This window comes from Muntiacus reevesi, chromosome 6 (assembly GCF_963930625.1).
Source record: "Muntiacus reevesi chromosome 6, mMunRee1.1, whole genome shotgun sequence".
In the NCBI taxonomy this organism is placed as follows: Eukaryota; Metazoa; Chordata; class Mammalia; order Artiodactyla; family Cervidae; genus Muntiacus; species Muntiacus reevesi.
This window is the reverse complement of record NC_089254.1, coordinates 98,459,892-98,475,682: the sequence shown is the minus strand read 5'-3', so window position 1 is coordinate 98,475,682 and position 15,791 is coordinate 98,459,892. Positions and strand designations below refer to the sequence as shown.

The following is a 15,791-nucleotide window of genomic DNA, read 5'->3' as shown; positions in this document are numbered from 1 at the left end:
ATAATTTCCTTGAGAAAAACCACAGTGATATGAGTAAACAAGATTCCTCATTTTATGGTTCTGTAGGTCACATTGAGCACCTACTGTGTGCACAAAACTCTTGATTTGGTCCTTTAGGAGGATTTTAACACATGTCTACATAACCAGAAGTGGTTCCACCTGTAAGACGGGGTATTGGTAACTGCTTGCCTTCTTGATTTTCAAAAACTCTGGTGTGTGGAAACAGTTGGCACCATGTTAAAAAACATCTGAGGTCTTTCCTCCCCTGAGATTGGTCACACTCATAATCTCCTTGTATTTCACTCCCAAAAGCCTGGTGGCAAAGGAAAGCGTCTCCCCGAAGTTTACTGCATCGTGAGCCGTCTGGGATGCTTCAGCCTCTTTTCAAAGGTGAGGACTTGGATGCCAGAGAAGGGAGGGAGTGCATGGGAGTTGCAGGGCCCAGGAGGACTCAGGAGACACCCCAACTCCCAGGACTTTTTATCTTCTTATTCCTGCACCTGTTTTCCTTGCCACTTCCTCCTCCTCCCTTCCTTGAGCCTCACTGAGATAATCACTGGGACAGGAAATGAGTGAATGAAGGTTGTGGCCCAGAAAGTGAGGGAGGGGAAAAGGACTAACTAATTGCAGTTGAGGATGGAGGGGCAAAGGCTCTCCCCAGAATGTTCCATGTGTTTTACCTTCCCTCTCTTAGGCATTATGTCACATTATGTGTTGTATATGTGTGTGTTGTGTGTGTATCTGTTGTGTGTGTGTGAGATTTGTTATTGTAAGACTACTCTGAGTCTGTCAAAGTGAAAGTGAAAGTCACTCAGTTGTGTCCAACTCTTTGCGACCCCATGGACTATACAGTCCACGGAATTCTCCAGGCCAGAATACTGGAGTGAGGAGCCTTTCCCTTCTCCAGGGGATCTTCCTAACCCAGGGATCGAACCCAGGTCTCCCACATTGCAGGCGGATTCTTTACCAACTGAGCTATCAGGGAAGCCCTCTGTCAAAATCTTAGTATAATTTGGCCCTCCTTTTTGGAAAATGAAGCAACATATCACGATGTAGGATTTGCCATGGTGAATTGGCTCAGCCACCCCAGTATTTTGGATTGGTGTGTAGGAGATAATTACTTTGCTGTCTGATGCCAATCTCAAAATTTAGGTATAACTCAACATTTGTTTCTTCTGTTAACGAGACATAAATATATAATCTATATATGTATTTTAAGTCCTTAAGCACGTATTTCAGTCTGAGCTTTCTTAAGTTCACATAAGCTACATTACTACATCATGTATTCACAGAGCAAGCGAGTATCCTAACATACTCGTGTGATGCACAATCCTGCATTTTCATGTCAGTTTTGTGGCTGGGAATTTTTTAAGAATATAGTGTGAATACTTGCCAATAACCACACAGCAAAAATTCAGCACAGATCCATAGACAGAGCTTTGGCTAACTGATTCCAAGACCTCAGGCTGTTTCTAGGTGAGGGACAAGGACCATGATGGCAAACTGTCCTTTAGTATAGACAAAGGGATAATGGATAAGAACAGCTCTCAGAATCTCTGAAGAAAGCAGAAGTATTGTTGGAATGATGCTGTGTCACAAACCACAGCGGCTTAAAGCAGCCACCGTTGACTCCCACAGAGGGGCAGGGCTCTGGGGTTCTGCTCTGCTGGACTCCGTGGCTCGCTCACTGTTGTGCTGCCGGTAGGCTGGGGGTTGGCTGGTCCAGGCCGGCTGGGCTGTGCTTCAGCTGCAAGTCTGGATGCAGGTCTGTCACCCCCTGAGACAGGAAGCAAGCCGTCCTACGCATGCACAGGGAGGCAAGCAGAAACACGTAAGGCAAGTTTCTGCTTGCCTCCCAAGCTCTGGGCTTAGCACTGGCACACGGTCACTTCTGCCTCATCCTGCCTGCCCAGTGGCCCTCAACATTTTTTCATTATTGTTCTAGTGAGCAGCCTTTTTATATTTTTTTTCCTCAATTGCCTCTCCTCCCCATGAAATAATTTTTAACTTTTTGTCATATTATTTTCTTTTTACTGTGCTAAAACATACATAACATTAACTTAACCATTTCAGTCATTTTTAGGTGTACAATTGATTGGCATTATGTTTATTCACTTTGTTATACCACGTTCTATCTCCAGAACTCTTTCATTTCTCCCCAGACTAAAATTCAGTGCCCATTAAACACTAACCCTCTGTCCTCTTCTCCCCCAGCCCCTGGCAACCACCACTCTACTCTACTTTCTGTCTCTTTTATGAGTTTGACTCGAGGATCTCATGTAAGTGGAATCATATAATATTTGTCCCTTTTGTGTCTGGCTTATTTCACTTAGCAGCGTTTTCAAAATTCATCCATGTTGTAGCAGGTATCAGTATTTTATTCCATCATATTGAATAATATTCCATTATATAGGTAACACATTTTGCTTATTATTCATAAGTTAATGTGTGTTTCGGTTATTTCCTTTTTTGGCTACTGTGAATAATGCTGCCTTGAGCATTCAAGTTCAAGTTTTCGTGTGAACATGTTTTCATCTCCGTTGGTTAAATACCTAGGAGTGGATCTGCTGGGTCGTATATGTTTAATTTTTTGAGGAGCCTCCAGACTATTTTCAAAAGAGAAACTTCACTAGTTTACATTTCCATCTGCAGTGTATGAGGGCTCCAATCTCTCCACTTCCTCACCAACACCTGTTACCTGTTTTTTTTTTTTGTTATAGTCATCCTAATGGCTATCAAGTGGTATCTCATTGGTTTTGGTTTGTCTTGTCCTAGTGGCTTCCCCCCAGAGAAAATTCAGTTCCATAGATATATCACATACCTGTTTATGTACTTTGGCCCCTTGCTGCTGCTGCTGCTAAGTCGCTTCAGTCGTGTCCGACCCTGTGTGACCCCATAGACGGCAGCCCACCAGGCTCCCCCGTCCCTGGGATTCTCCAGGCAAGAACACTGGAGTGGGTTGCCATTTCCTTCTCCAATGCATGAAAGTGAAAAGTGAAAGTGAAGTCGCTCAGTCGTGTCCGACTCCTCGCAACCCCATGGACTGCAGCCTACCAGGCTCCTCCGTCCATGGGATTTTCCAGGCAAAAGTACTGGAGTGGGTTGCCATTGCCTTCTCCCACTTTGGCCCCTTAGAAGGGCACAAACCCTCACGATACCTAAGTTTTTTCACCAACCCCAAACCAATTTTTACCTCCTTGTGGGGGCACTATTCTTCCCATGGAGAACGTATATTATAGTCAGTGTCACAGGGGTATGCAAACTGACAAACAGGACAGTTTTCAAAGTCAAGGGGGCCAGGAACTAGACTTCACCCTTTAAGTGGGAGAAATTGCAGATTCACATGGAAAAAGAGTGGCTGCAGAGAGGGTGAATCTGGGTCTTAATGCACAAGGTGAAAAGAGTAGGTTTGGCCTGATGAGGACCCCCAGGCTTCCCCACGGTTCCTCAGCCTCAGTGGCAGGCCCCCTTCATCTAGAAGACAGCTCCACCTCGAAGCCTGACTTCAGGGTAGCTGAACTGCTTTTCTGTCCCTTGCAGATCTTGGATGAGGTGGAAAAACGACGAGGCATCTCTCCTGCCCTGGTCCAGCCTCTCATGAGGAGCGTTATGGAAGCCCCCTTCCCAGCCCTGGGCAAAACCATTGTGGTCAAGAACTTCTTGCCCGGATCAGGAACTGAGGTACGCCGTCAGAGTCCTCTCCTGTCCCAGGGGACGTAGCCCTGACAGTAATCGGGTCCCAGTGATCTCACAGGCTGGCTCCAGTGGGCTGTCAGATTCAGTGGTGGCCTCTTGCTCCTCAAGCCGGCCCAGATCATCCATCTGTGAGAGAGTCATAAATTCCACCCTAAGTCCAGTCCATCCGCTGGTTGCTGGAGGAGAGAACTGTGCCAGGGCAGTGAACATCTTTAGCTTCTCTTAATAGCCCACCACCTTCATAAATCCTATTTGAACCTTTTTAGGGTTTTGATCTATATCACCGCTACCACTTAATATGCAAAGCAGATTCTTTTCAGGGAAGACAAGCTCAGGTGCTACTTTTTATTCATCCCAGACTTTGAAGTATGTCCCTTTCCTTGGCTGGGTGGGATTTGATACCAGAGCTTGTTTTCATCTTCCTGTCCTTGTATGTGACCCGTTTAGCCTTGCGTCTCCAGTTCTAAAGGCCCTCGGAAAATCGGGTCACCTCTGGGGACAGGGAGGACAAGGATGTGTCTGGGATATTCTGGAACTGCTCAACTTCCCAGCACAGAGAGCAGCGGTCTCTCTGCTGCTGGGGAATCCTAAACCACCCCATATGGATGCAGGTGACTTGGGCGTGGGGAAGTTAACCTTAGTGAGCCCCGCTGTCCAGGCAGCACCAGGCCGGTGCCATGCTGAGAGCAGAAGCCAGGTTCTGCCCGCCATGAAGAGCATGCTCGTGAGTAGTGACTTGAGATGAACTCAGGAACATGCCGACAAATCCAGAGGGAGGAGATATGTGCACAGTACAAGCTGAAAGAGCCATCCCTGAGGAGGGGTTGGAACGGGGTCGAGTTCGTTAAGAATCGCCTTGTAGAGGAGGGGAGCCTTGAACGAAGTGCTTGGAGCTGCTGGTCCTTCTTTGTGAGCCTGTGAGTGCCTTGTGAGATCAGACGCTTTGCTGTGGCACTGCAAGGGACCAGCCCTCAAAACTCCCTGTGGGGGCTCACATGTGTCACTGATGGGGTGGGAGGGGGCTGGCTCCAGCCATCATGGCCCGAGGGGCTCTGGTTCTGTGTCCTGTCTCCCCAGCTCCACACAAACTACCCTCACATGCAGCAGTGAGACTGAGTCCCTACCAAACATACCTCCTTTCCCAGTCTCCTGCCATCTTTCTTTGCCCAGTCCCTTTGGTTTTCCTGTTTTCGTCTCCCTCCTCCCCTGGCAGTGGGCCTCTCTGCTGAGGACCACAGAGCCCCAGGCCTGCCCGGTGCATGAGAGCCTTGGCTGACCAGGCGGGCCCCTCTCATGCCGCTCGTGTTCCCCGACAGGTGATTGAACTGTGCCGTCCGCTGGACTCCCGGCTCGAACACGTGGACTTTGAGTCTCTCTTTTCCTCTCTCAGCGTCCGACACCTGCTCTGCGTTTTTGCTTCCCTGCTCCTGGAAAGGAGGGTCATCTTCATCGCAGACAAGCTCAGGTAGCAAACCTTGGCAGCTTCCGCTGAAGTGTTTGCATGATGGTCAGTCTCGCACTGTCTCTAAAGTGTTTGCGTGACGGTCAGCCTCGCACGGGGTGGAACCTGTAGCAGGGGATGGCCTGGAGTTCAGAGGCAGCTCCTCTGCAGAAGGAGTGAGAGTCAGCGGGCAGCTGAAGCTGGAGGCTTGTGAGGCCCCCGAGTTGTGTAAAGTGGGCTGAGCCTGCACCTCTGCACTCTGCTCATCTGGTACTTGGCCGGCTGTCCACTCATTCTGCTAGGTGCTGGGCACCCTACCACGTGCTGGGGAAGCGGGGAAAAGACACAGTGTTGTGCTTCAAGAGGCCTCAGTCCAGCGGGGGGATAGAGAAGTAAACAGACCACCCGGTACTGTGCTGTAAAGGCCGACTCGAGGCAGAGCGTTCTCATTCGTGGATGAGTTCCCTGCATCTTAAGGCCAAGAGCAAGTAGAAAGCATGTTCCAGGCAAAAGGAGCTGTCAGTACAACGGCAGGGAGAAGGGAGGCCAAGGGTTCCTTCAGGAACTGCGAGCAGCTCAGTGTGGTGGAACCGAGGGGAGAGCCAGGATCTGGCAGAGGCGGGCAGGGCCTGGCTCCCGGGAGGGCTGCAGGACCAGGTGGGAGGCACAGACAGAGCCAGAGGCGTGCTAACAGAATCCACGCACATAGACCCGCAGCCCAGCAGGGTGCACCCACATCCTAGTGGTCACATTCGGTAATTGGCAAAGCCCAGGTCACGAATCAAAGAAGATCCTGAAGAAGATGCAGATAAGGGTTGGGGTTAATTCTGAACTTTAAAAAAAAAAGAAAAAAAAAGAATTCTTGGCATTTTCATCATTTCAAAATACTGAATCAGAGCCTTCCTCACTTTGGAACTGAGGGCGCAGAGGCACAAGTGGTGGCTGCTGCTCCAGGGAGGGCTGAGACGTGGGTCCTGGCTCGAGATGAGCCGGCCAAGCGGGAGGGGCCAGCTGAGAGTCCATCTGGAAAGAAGCCGTGCCAAGAACATGTAAAAATCGGTTTGGAGAGGAAATAATGACTCTCGACTCTAGAAAACAAAAGGGAAGAAGAAGAAAAGGGAAGGAAGAGTGCAAAGGACAAAGCGTGTGAATGTGGGGTCCGTCCAGAGGCGTGGTGGAGATGGAATCCAGCCCTGTCTCCACCGCAGCCCATCTGGTCACCTTGCTCACGCTCGGTCGCTGGACTGCAGCCACTGGGCTTCTCCTAGGCTGCCCCCGGCCTGCCTGAGAGTTAGCTATTCACGTTCAATGTCACAGTTATTGTACTCTCTGAGCACTCTTGTCAGCAGGCCCTGCCTCTAGCCTGCAGCTGGTGCTGTGGGCAGCTCTCCAAGATCCCTGGGCACTGGGGGATTCAGACCAGAGAGTTCTCAAGGTGGGGGCCTGCAAGCTGAGGATGAGGAATAACCCTTCCGTGACCAGGATCAGATTTCACCAGTGCTCTAGTGACTCTCCGTATTCTCTGGAAGCCCCACCATTCCCCACTCTCCACCATATTTTTAGTTGTCGGATTCTCAGGCTTTCCTTGGGAGGAGGGGAAAGTGATGGATCTCCGAAAGACCCAGGTCAGGAGTGGAAGGCCCTCCAGGGAGTGAAGATGGGGCAAACAGTCCCAAGGGGTGCTTGCTTCTGATTTAAAGATGTCAGGCTCAGGAAGGGTCCAGCCTGCCCAAATTTCTGAGAAGATGGACATGACTCAAGAGGAGCAGGGGACCAGGGCCTGTGGCCCCCCGCTCTAACCCAGGCTTTGTTCAGGGGGGAAGGAGAAGGGATAATATCATCTATTTTTCTCAAAAAGGGACAATGAAAAGAGAAGGGAACAGAAAGGGAGGGAGCCACATCAAAGACAGAGGCATCCCTGAAGGGCAGCAGTGGGCATATGTCAGAGGCTTCGGGTGCCAAGACACCCAGAAGGGTTTAGGACAGAGACCTCTGGCGAAGGACTTGGTCGCTCCACCGTGTCCCTGGAGAGACTTTGGGCTGACAGGTGGGACTCACACAGAGCTGTTGTCATGAGAGACAGTGAAAGGAACCCCTCCCTGAGCGTGGGGCCTGCCCACTGCCGGGCATTGCTCAGTCCTCCCAGCCCCCTCCCCTCCTGCCCTGGCAGGAGACAAGTCACTGCAGTGGTCTGATTGGACGGACTTTGGGGTTTCTGTCATCACCCTGCCTCCCAGGGTGCCTGGCACTCTGCCCTGAGAGATTTAGTCTCTTGGAGCAGCAAACACCCACAAGAGGGTAAAATGCCAGCCGTGGCTGCAGGACGCTATTCTTGCCGTAAGGCTGTTACTGCCCACTGGCTGTTTTCTTTTGCAGTAGCTGCCAGCCGTGGGGCACTGAGGAGGTAGGATTTTTGTCAGGTGGGGGGGCGGGGATGTGGATAACTTGGGTGCCCTTTTTGGATCCGGAGCCAGTGTGTGCATGTGCACGCATGTGTGTATGAAATACCGAAATTACATTGCAGACCCTTTACGACATTCAGGCTGGCATGTCCCATCCCACGGGAGGGGCCTTCCCAGCCAGCAGGGAGGCCTGAACGTCCTCAGCTGCTGACCCTGGGTTTCCTCATTTAGGAAACAAGGGCTCCTCCATGCCCAGCCACTCAGAGCTCTGAATTGCTAGGGCTCCGGTGTCTCATTGTCCCCAGAAGTAGCCCGTGATTGTCCCATTACAAATGGCTTCAAGTGTTCTCTCTCTCGCTCAATAAATTTGCTTTTCAGCCAACACTAGTTAAGTGCAGATCTGAAGAGGCTGGAAAAGAGAGAAAGGCCCTGAGAGCGCTGAAGCAGAAAGCACAGTGTGCGTGAACCTAGCCCTGAGGGAACCCAGGAGCCATCCCTGGGCCGGGCTCCTCCATTCTCTCAGCCTCTCGAGAACTCCATCAGTTCGGTTCTGTTAGCAGGAGACTAACTCTTGCCTGGAAAATCCCATGGACAGAGGAGCCTGGTAGGCTACAATCCATGCGGTTGCAAAGAGTCGGACACGACTGAGCGACTTCACTAACTAACTAACTAAGAAGCACATGGAAGTGAAGTCACTTTGCTCAAGGAAGGGGTCAGTGGGAGAGCTGGAATCAGACAGGGGTAGCTGGCTGCAGAGAAGACGAGGGGGCCAGCAGGCCACCATGGTCTGGGTGGGGTGGAGGAGTATCTGTGAGACTGTCTGTCTGCACAGATACATAGGCACAGTCTTTTTAAAAACGTGCCATCACAACCTGCTCTGTGCTTGGCAGGCCAGCCAGTATTGTCTCCTGAGGAAGCTCAGATATCTGTGCTTTTCTCTCCAGGGCCCACCCCCACCCACCCTTCCAGCTGGGACCCCCGTGAAGCAAGTGGCCAGGGAACCTCCAGAGTCTCTCCCAGCTCTGACCTTCTCTGAGTCGGTGGGCTGGGGTGCCCCAGGTGTCTGCCACACCCCTTGGTCTCTGCCCACCCAGCAGTCTTGGTCCCGGACCTGCTGAAGTACCCTGTCCCCATTCCTGACCCAGGACTCATCCGTCTCAGGCATCCTGTGCTTTCCAGTGTCCCAGGGGACAACCACCTCCTCTGCCCAGCTGTGTGATTCCCATGAGATCCCTTCAGCTCAGATGCTCTGGGATTCCACCCTCACATGGCCCACTACTCTCCCAGGGGTTCTGATTCAGTAGAAACCATCTCGATAGCATTTTCCTGAGAGTGCTTCTAAATGTAGGCACTTCAGGATGGTGAGGTGCTGAGGTAACTAACTGCGAGTCCCCTTCTAACACCCCACTTAACCTTATCTGGGTTGAAGATAAATAAATATACTGCATGTTATGAACCCACTCTCCGACTCCCAGGCCTCTGTGCTAGCCTTTGTTCAGAAGTCAGGGCACCATCTGTACCTCCTCTTGCAGCTCTAAGTGCTTTCTTCTGAGGGGGCCTCAGCACAGCCTCCTCTTTGGGGGTCTCTCTGACCCTCAGACTTACCCCCTCCCCTAACAAAGAGCCCACACAGGAAGTCTGGCTCACCTGTGAAACAGGGACCTACCTAATGATCAGAGCCCAGAAACACCGCCAGAGAACATGGTGCATGTGAAGTTACTGAGTGACAAAGCCAGAACCCATGTTCTCTTCTCCAGCCTGCTCCACCTAAGGGGTTCCTCTGAGAGGAATCAGCCTCCACCTACTGATTTTTGGGAAAGTAGCTCTAGGGAATTGAAGCATTCTTCAGCTCGGCCATGACAAACCAGTGGCTGACTGCAAGTTATCTGACCTGGAAGTCTCTGAAGAAAGCCTTCAGCCTAAGTTCAGCCAGTACTTTCACCCTCATCAGTGGGCACCACTCGCTGTCTATGGGCTGTGCATGCCCTGATTTCTAGCCCTGCTCAGCTGGAAGTAGAAGTAGGCTGCCCCAGGTTCCCATCTGTAGCCCCCCGTCTTCTCAAGGCCATGGAGCAGGGCATGAGAACAGGGCACGCTGCAGACTCAGTGAGTGGCCCCGTGACATCCCGGGGTGAACATTAGCCTGCCAGAGGCCTGTGGCCACTGCCACCAGCACCCTCCCCCACACGCAATTCATTTCCTCATCGTTGGAAGTGCGTCTGCCCACTGCAAGAGGAAATAGCTGGGAGTTGTGGCAAATATTGTATGAGTTATAAAAGGGTTTTAAGTGGAGCCAAAAATCTATCAAATTTAGAATAACATTCTTGCTCCGTTTCATCTTTACGGTGGACGTTGAGTGTTTCTTAAGGCTCTGTCAAGCCAAAGTTTAGCAGATGGGAAAGAAAGAATGTTGTTGTGATCGCTTGTTCTGTTGTCATAACAACCTAAATAAATATTTCCCTATACCCCTTTCCTCATTTCCCTGATGATAAACATTTTGTTTTTTCGTTTATTAATTTCAGTTCCCAAGCTTTTGGCCAAATCTACACACTAGACTGAATAAGAGAGTCAGCTGCACGTAAACAATTTGTGTAAAAGTTTTAGGCAGGACGATGGTTTTTATTTTTTTTTTTTATTTTTTTTTTTTTTAAATATTATTTTATTAGTTGGAGGCCAATCACTTTACAACATTTCAGTGGGTTTTGTCATACATTGACATGAATCAGCCATATAGTTACACGTATTCCCCATCCCGATCCCCCCTCCCACCTCCCTCCCCACCCGACTCCTCAGGGTCCTCCCAGTGCACCAGGCCCGAGCACCTGACTCATGTATCCCACCTGGGCTGGTGGTCCGTTTCACCATAGATAATATACATGCTGTTCTTTCAAAACATCCCACCCTCACGTTCTCCCCCAGAGTTCAAAAGTCTGTTCTGTACTTCTGTGTCTCTTTTTCTGTTTTGCATATAGGGTTATCGCCACCATCTATCTAAATTCCGTATATATGTGTTAGTATACTGTAATGATCTTTATCTTTCTGGCTTACTTCACTCTGTATAATGGGCTCCAGTTTCATCCATCTCATTAGAACTGATTCAAATGAATTCTTTTTAACGGCTGAGTAATATTCCATGGTGTATATGTACCACAGGACGATGGTTTTTAATATTCGAGAAACTTACTTATCTTTCCGTAGTGCATTCACACCAGAAGCTAAATGACAGACTTCTAGCTCATTAGCTAGAAGTGGGACTAGGTGGTCCAATCTGGACAAATAGTAGAGCTTGAACCTTGGCCTTGACATGGAGTGACTACACAAATAAGTCCATGTGTAGCTGTGCACCTTCGTCTTGTTGTGTGTTCCTTTTAGTTCATTTTTAATCAGTTTCTGTAGGCTTAAATGAGGCCCCGTATCCTGTCTCAGTCAGTTGCATCGTAGTGTTTCAATAAAAGGTTGGGTTTGTGGCACACCCTCTCCAGGCAAGCGAGCTTGCCAAGGGCTACTTGAGGGTGTGAGTAGCCACCATCTCTGTGGTCCAGCATCTAGAGTACTACTTCAGAGGTCCTCGTGAAGCTAATCGGGAGATACCTATGTTTTAGTTCAGCAGAGTGCTATGAAAATGCCAGCAGACTGATTACACGTTAAGTATTAACTACCTTTTTTTTTTTTGCCTATGAACACCAAGATAACTTTGAAGCAAGGTTTAGATAATAGCATGGCCACAAATTGTCTTTGACTCCAAACCCATCACCAACAGAATCTCGGATATATATATATATACTCCAGCTCTCTTCTGGAGTCAGGCCCCTCCAGGCTGTGCTGGCTCTAAGTGTAGTCCTTCAGGGGCTTACTGCGGCCACCTAAAAACTCTCCAACACTGTATCCACTAATCCCTCAGAATGAGATGTCACCTTACTTTCTGTCCTGTCTCCATCAGTAAGCTCTAGAATTACCCTTCAGGCCTGGGTTTTTTTCAGTGTCAGTTATTTTCAGCTCCTGGCTCCTACTTCCAATTCCTGGCTTTCTCTCTCTCATAGTTCATAGTTGGCAGACATTAAAGCTAGAACACCCACTTTCCTTATGTTACAGATGAGGAAGCTGAGGCCTTGGAGAAGAGCTTTACCTGAGATCACACAGAGAGTAGCAGACCCAGTTTTGTTGAGGTCCAGCCTGGGTTCTTTTTTAACTCAGTGACACATTTCTTCAGGGTCTGAAAGTACAGTAATGGAAGCATGGCAGCCACCTCCCACTAGGTATCAGCAGGCACCAGACCACATCAGATCACCGCTCGCTCTGGTTCCTGGGAATCACGCACAAAGAGAGAGATGCTTTGCCTGGAATCCTAAAGGATGCTGATGGACTCACTCCGCAAATTCCTGAGGTCTCTCCAATTCTGGAAACTCATCCTTCACTTTTCTGGTAGCGTCTTAGAGAAAGCTCTGTGCTTAACTCTTTCTGGTTTCTAGGTGAATTGGGAGGCTGCTGAGCATAGTAATAACTAACCGCAAATTGGGCTAGGACCCTGGTGCTGGGAAAGATTGAGGGCATGAGGAGAAGGGGACGACAGAGGATGAGATGGTTGGATGGCATCACTGACTCAATGGACCTGATCTTGAGCAAACTCTGGAGATGGTGAAGGACAGGAAACCCTGATGTGCTTCAGTCCATGGAATCAGAAAGAGTCAGACACAACTGACCGACTAAACAACACCACACAGGGCACAAGGGCTTTGTAGCAGCCAGAACTGAAGCGTCTTCTCCAGGAGAATCTGAGTGCTCACAAGGGTATCCTGGTGTCTCTGGACTAATGTTTCAACCCTCAGGAACCACCACCAAGTAGCAAAGCATTCTGGGACCTGACCCTTCTCCCCTGTGCCCATCTTTTAACCTTGTGGCCCAGCCAACCTCCCACTGGGGCATCTCCGCCCTCCCTCGCTTTTGTGCAAATTGATCACAGCTGCAGGGGGCCAGCATTCCTTTCCTCCACCCCCACTGTAATGCGAGCCAGCTGCCAGGGCTCCCTCCTAGAACTTCCTTCAAAAACACTGCCTCTCCTCCAACCAGCAAATGCTCAGTAAGGCTCCACATTAAGTGGCAAGCGAGACTGAGCAGTCATCCTTAGCATCCCTAGAACTGTAGACTGTACTTTGCATGTTCCTGAGAAACCACCAGTCCTAGCAGTGCCCACCCCCATGGAAGCTCCTCTAGCCTTTATGGGTTGGGGAATAAAATCACAACAAGCTACACTCAGAATAATCCCTTCTTTTCTCTTCTACCATTTTTTTTTCCAAGATTCACTTATTTTTTGGGTGTGGTGGGTCTCCATTGTTATACGGAGGTTTTCTCTAGTTGCGGCAAACAGAGGCTACTCTCTCATTGTGGTGTGCAGGCCTCTCATTGCAGTGGCTTCTTGTTGTGGAGCATGGGCTCTAGGGCACACGGGCTTCAGTTGTTGCAGCTCTTGGCTCTAGAGCACAGGCTCAGTAGCTGTAGGTGGTGCACAGTCTTAGTTGCTCTGCGGCATGTAGGATTGGCATGTAGGATCTTCCCACACCGGGGATCAAACTGGTGTCCTTTGCATTGCAAGGCGGATTCTTAACCACTGGACCACCAGGGAAGCCCCTCTTCTGCCATTTATTTGGAAGGAACAGCTGCCACTTACTGTATTATTTGCAGAATCTGACCTTTCCTTCTCGTGTTTCAAGAGGCAGAATTTTGTTTTAGAATATTGGACAGGGCTGGAGAACAAGTGGGATGCGACACTGCCCGCACTGCCCGCCTCTCGGGTGGCTCCTGACCCGCTGTGCTGCCCAGGCGCCAGCAAGTGAGGTGGCAGTGGAAACCAGGTGGGAAATATGGGGACCCAGCTGCAACAGTGATCGGACTGTTTAAAAAGCAAACAAACAAAAAACACCTGTTAGCAGAATCGACAATGGTAGTACCAACCTACATGGCCAACGGCTGACACAGTTGAGCTGTCATTTGTCCCCATCGAGACTGAGTGCGCGACTTTGCGACTAAACAACAACAGCAGGCTGAGTACCGGTGTCCCTCAGCTCCCTGCATTCCAGTTAAATGAATGCATTTCTTCTTTCCAAGACATTTCTTTCCCTGCCCTGCGTATCTAGTGCTGGCATTGCTTATCATTGTGCTCTCTACTTGTTCCCCGCCCAGCTGGTTCACACTCACTGCAGCTGAGCCACACACCCTGCCCCCCAGACCCCTGGGCTTCAGCCAGAAATACAAAGTACAGCCGCGGTGGAGAGAAGGGGAGACTCCCTGCAAACCTGCTCCCTCCAGGGCTGAGGCCAAAAGAAGGCCAAAGGGCAGGAGGCCATTACTCTGAATTGGTAAAAAAAGAAAAAAAGAAAGAAAATTACACAGATTTTGTTTTCTTTTTTTTTTTAATTTTTAATTGGACTTTGAAAAAAACTTTTTATTTGGAGTTTTTTGGTCATGCCACATGGCATGTGGAATGTTAGTTCCCCGACCAGGGATCGAACCCATACCCCCTGCATTGGAAGCTCAAAGCCTTAACCACTGGACCTTTGGGGAAGTCCCCAGACTTGTTTTTCTACTGCAGTAATCAAGAAAAACCCAAAGTCTTCTGGCTATGCCTTTTCGTGCCTCTGTTCCTCAGTCTGCATCCCTCTACCTTGTGCCATCTTCAGGACTCCTTGCTCCCCACCCTGCCCTCACCCTGAATGCAGAAGCTACTTTAACCTCTTTTAGCCTGGGTTTCACTGTTGTTCAGTTGCTCAGGAGCATTCGATTCTCTGTGACCCCATGGACTGCAGCATGCTGGGCTTCCCTGTCCTTCACCATCTCCTGGAGTTCTAAAATCGGTTCCAGGTCTAAAATTCTGTGATTCTGTAACTTCCCCAGACTCAGAAATGCTTAAACTACACCTCTGAAGTGTAACACACTCTTAAACATAAGTGCCGCATTTTTATTCTCCTTTAGTGACTTGACTAAAGTGCTAACTTGCTTCAGTTGTGTCCAATTCTTTGTGATCATATGGACTGTGGCCGGCCAGGCTCCTCTGTCCATGAGGTTCTACAGCCAAGAATAATGGAATGGGTTGCCAGACTTTCTTCCAGGGGATCTTTCCACCTCAAGGATTAAACCCAAGTCTCTCACATCTCTTTCATTGGTAGGCAGGTTCTTCACCACTAGGGCCCCTTGGGGAGCCCTTGACTAAAGTGGGAATTTCAAAAACTTGCTGAAGGGACCATGGATGACAGAGTCCATGACCTACACCATTGCATGATCCACTCTTTCTCCAAGTGATATTTAGGAGCTTAATAACAAATGTGCTATAAAAAGAGGTGGATTTCATACACAAGACTTCCTTCAGAAAATCCCTTCTTAGGATCTCTTTTAAAGAACTCCCACTAGCCACTTGGAAATGAAAGCCAACACCCCAGTAAAAGGTGTAACATATCAAAATTCCACCTCGACCATCACTTTCTACCCACTCCCCACCATACCCCACCCCCAGCTCTCCAGTCAAAATCATTGACTTCCAAGCCTTTCTACTACAGTCCACAATTAGAAATACATTTTATATTTAGACCTAATATACACCCCACATAATACACACATATAGTTATTTACAATTGGGGAAAATGCATCACACTCTTATTTTCTATTACATTCTTTTTGTTGTAGTTGTTTTTAATGCTGATCATAACCCTCTGAAATTATTTCAGAGCCCCCGATGCACTGCAAAATTATGGTCTGCAAAAACCTGCTTTACACATGACTATCCTTGTTTATATTATGATATCCTTGTAGTTTTCTAAGTCATGACCCATAGTACTTGAGTAGATCAGCTTTATAGATTGGCCACACACAAATGCAGCTTCGTCCTAAAAAGTCAAAGTTTTAGAACAAAGTGAATTCAGCACATTCAGTGATCTATAGGTCAAGGAAATTAGACGTAAATGATCAGCAATTCACTAAAAGTATCAACATTCCTGACTTATCTGGTAGAAAGTGATGCCTTAAGAAATAAAGCTCTTATGCTTTTCAAGTCAATTTTTTTTAAAGTCTTTACGTTTATTGAATCCAGAGAGAAAACAATGATTTACAGAATGGAAAAAAAAAAGTGTGTGTCATGTCTCAATGCCTTAGGATTTAATGTAACATAATGGATAGGGTTATATATACAGGTTTAAAAACTACATTTGCTATTATTTTTATAGTGTAACCTAATATTTCAGTTGTGAAAAGAGGTCATTAGTAGT

At 48.7% G+C, this 15,791-nt stretch overlaps 1 protein-coding gene across 4 annotated transcripts in view; it reads left to right on the top strand.

The window, feature by feature from the left end:
* Nucleotides 1-15,791, top strand: part of DENND2A (DENN domain containing 2A) — a 98,467-nt gene that overhangs the window by 71,951 nt on the left and 10,725 nt on the right. For all 4 annotated transcript variants that reach the window (XM_065939211.1, XM_065939212.1, XM_065939209.1 and 1 more), the window contains exons 11-13: nucleotides 313-390; nucleotides 3,541-3,681; nucleotides 5,013-5,161. In XM_065939211.1, coding sequence (XP_065795283.1) covers nucleotides 313-390; nucleotides 3,541-3,681; nucleotides 5,013-5,161 — 368 coding nt within the window. The remainder of the gene's footprint in view (nucleotides 1-312; nucleotides 391-3,540; nucleotides 3,682-5,012; nucleotides 5,162-15,791) is intronic.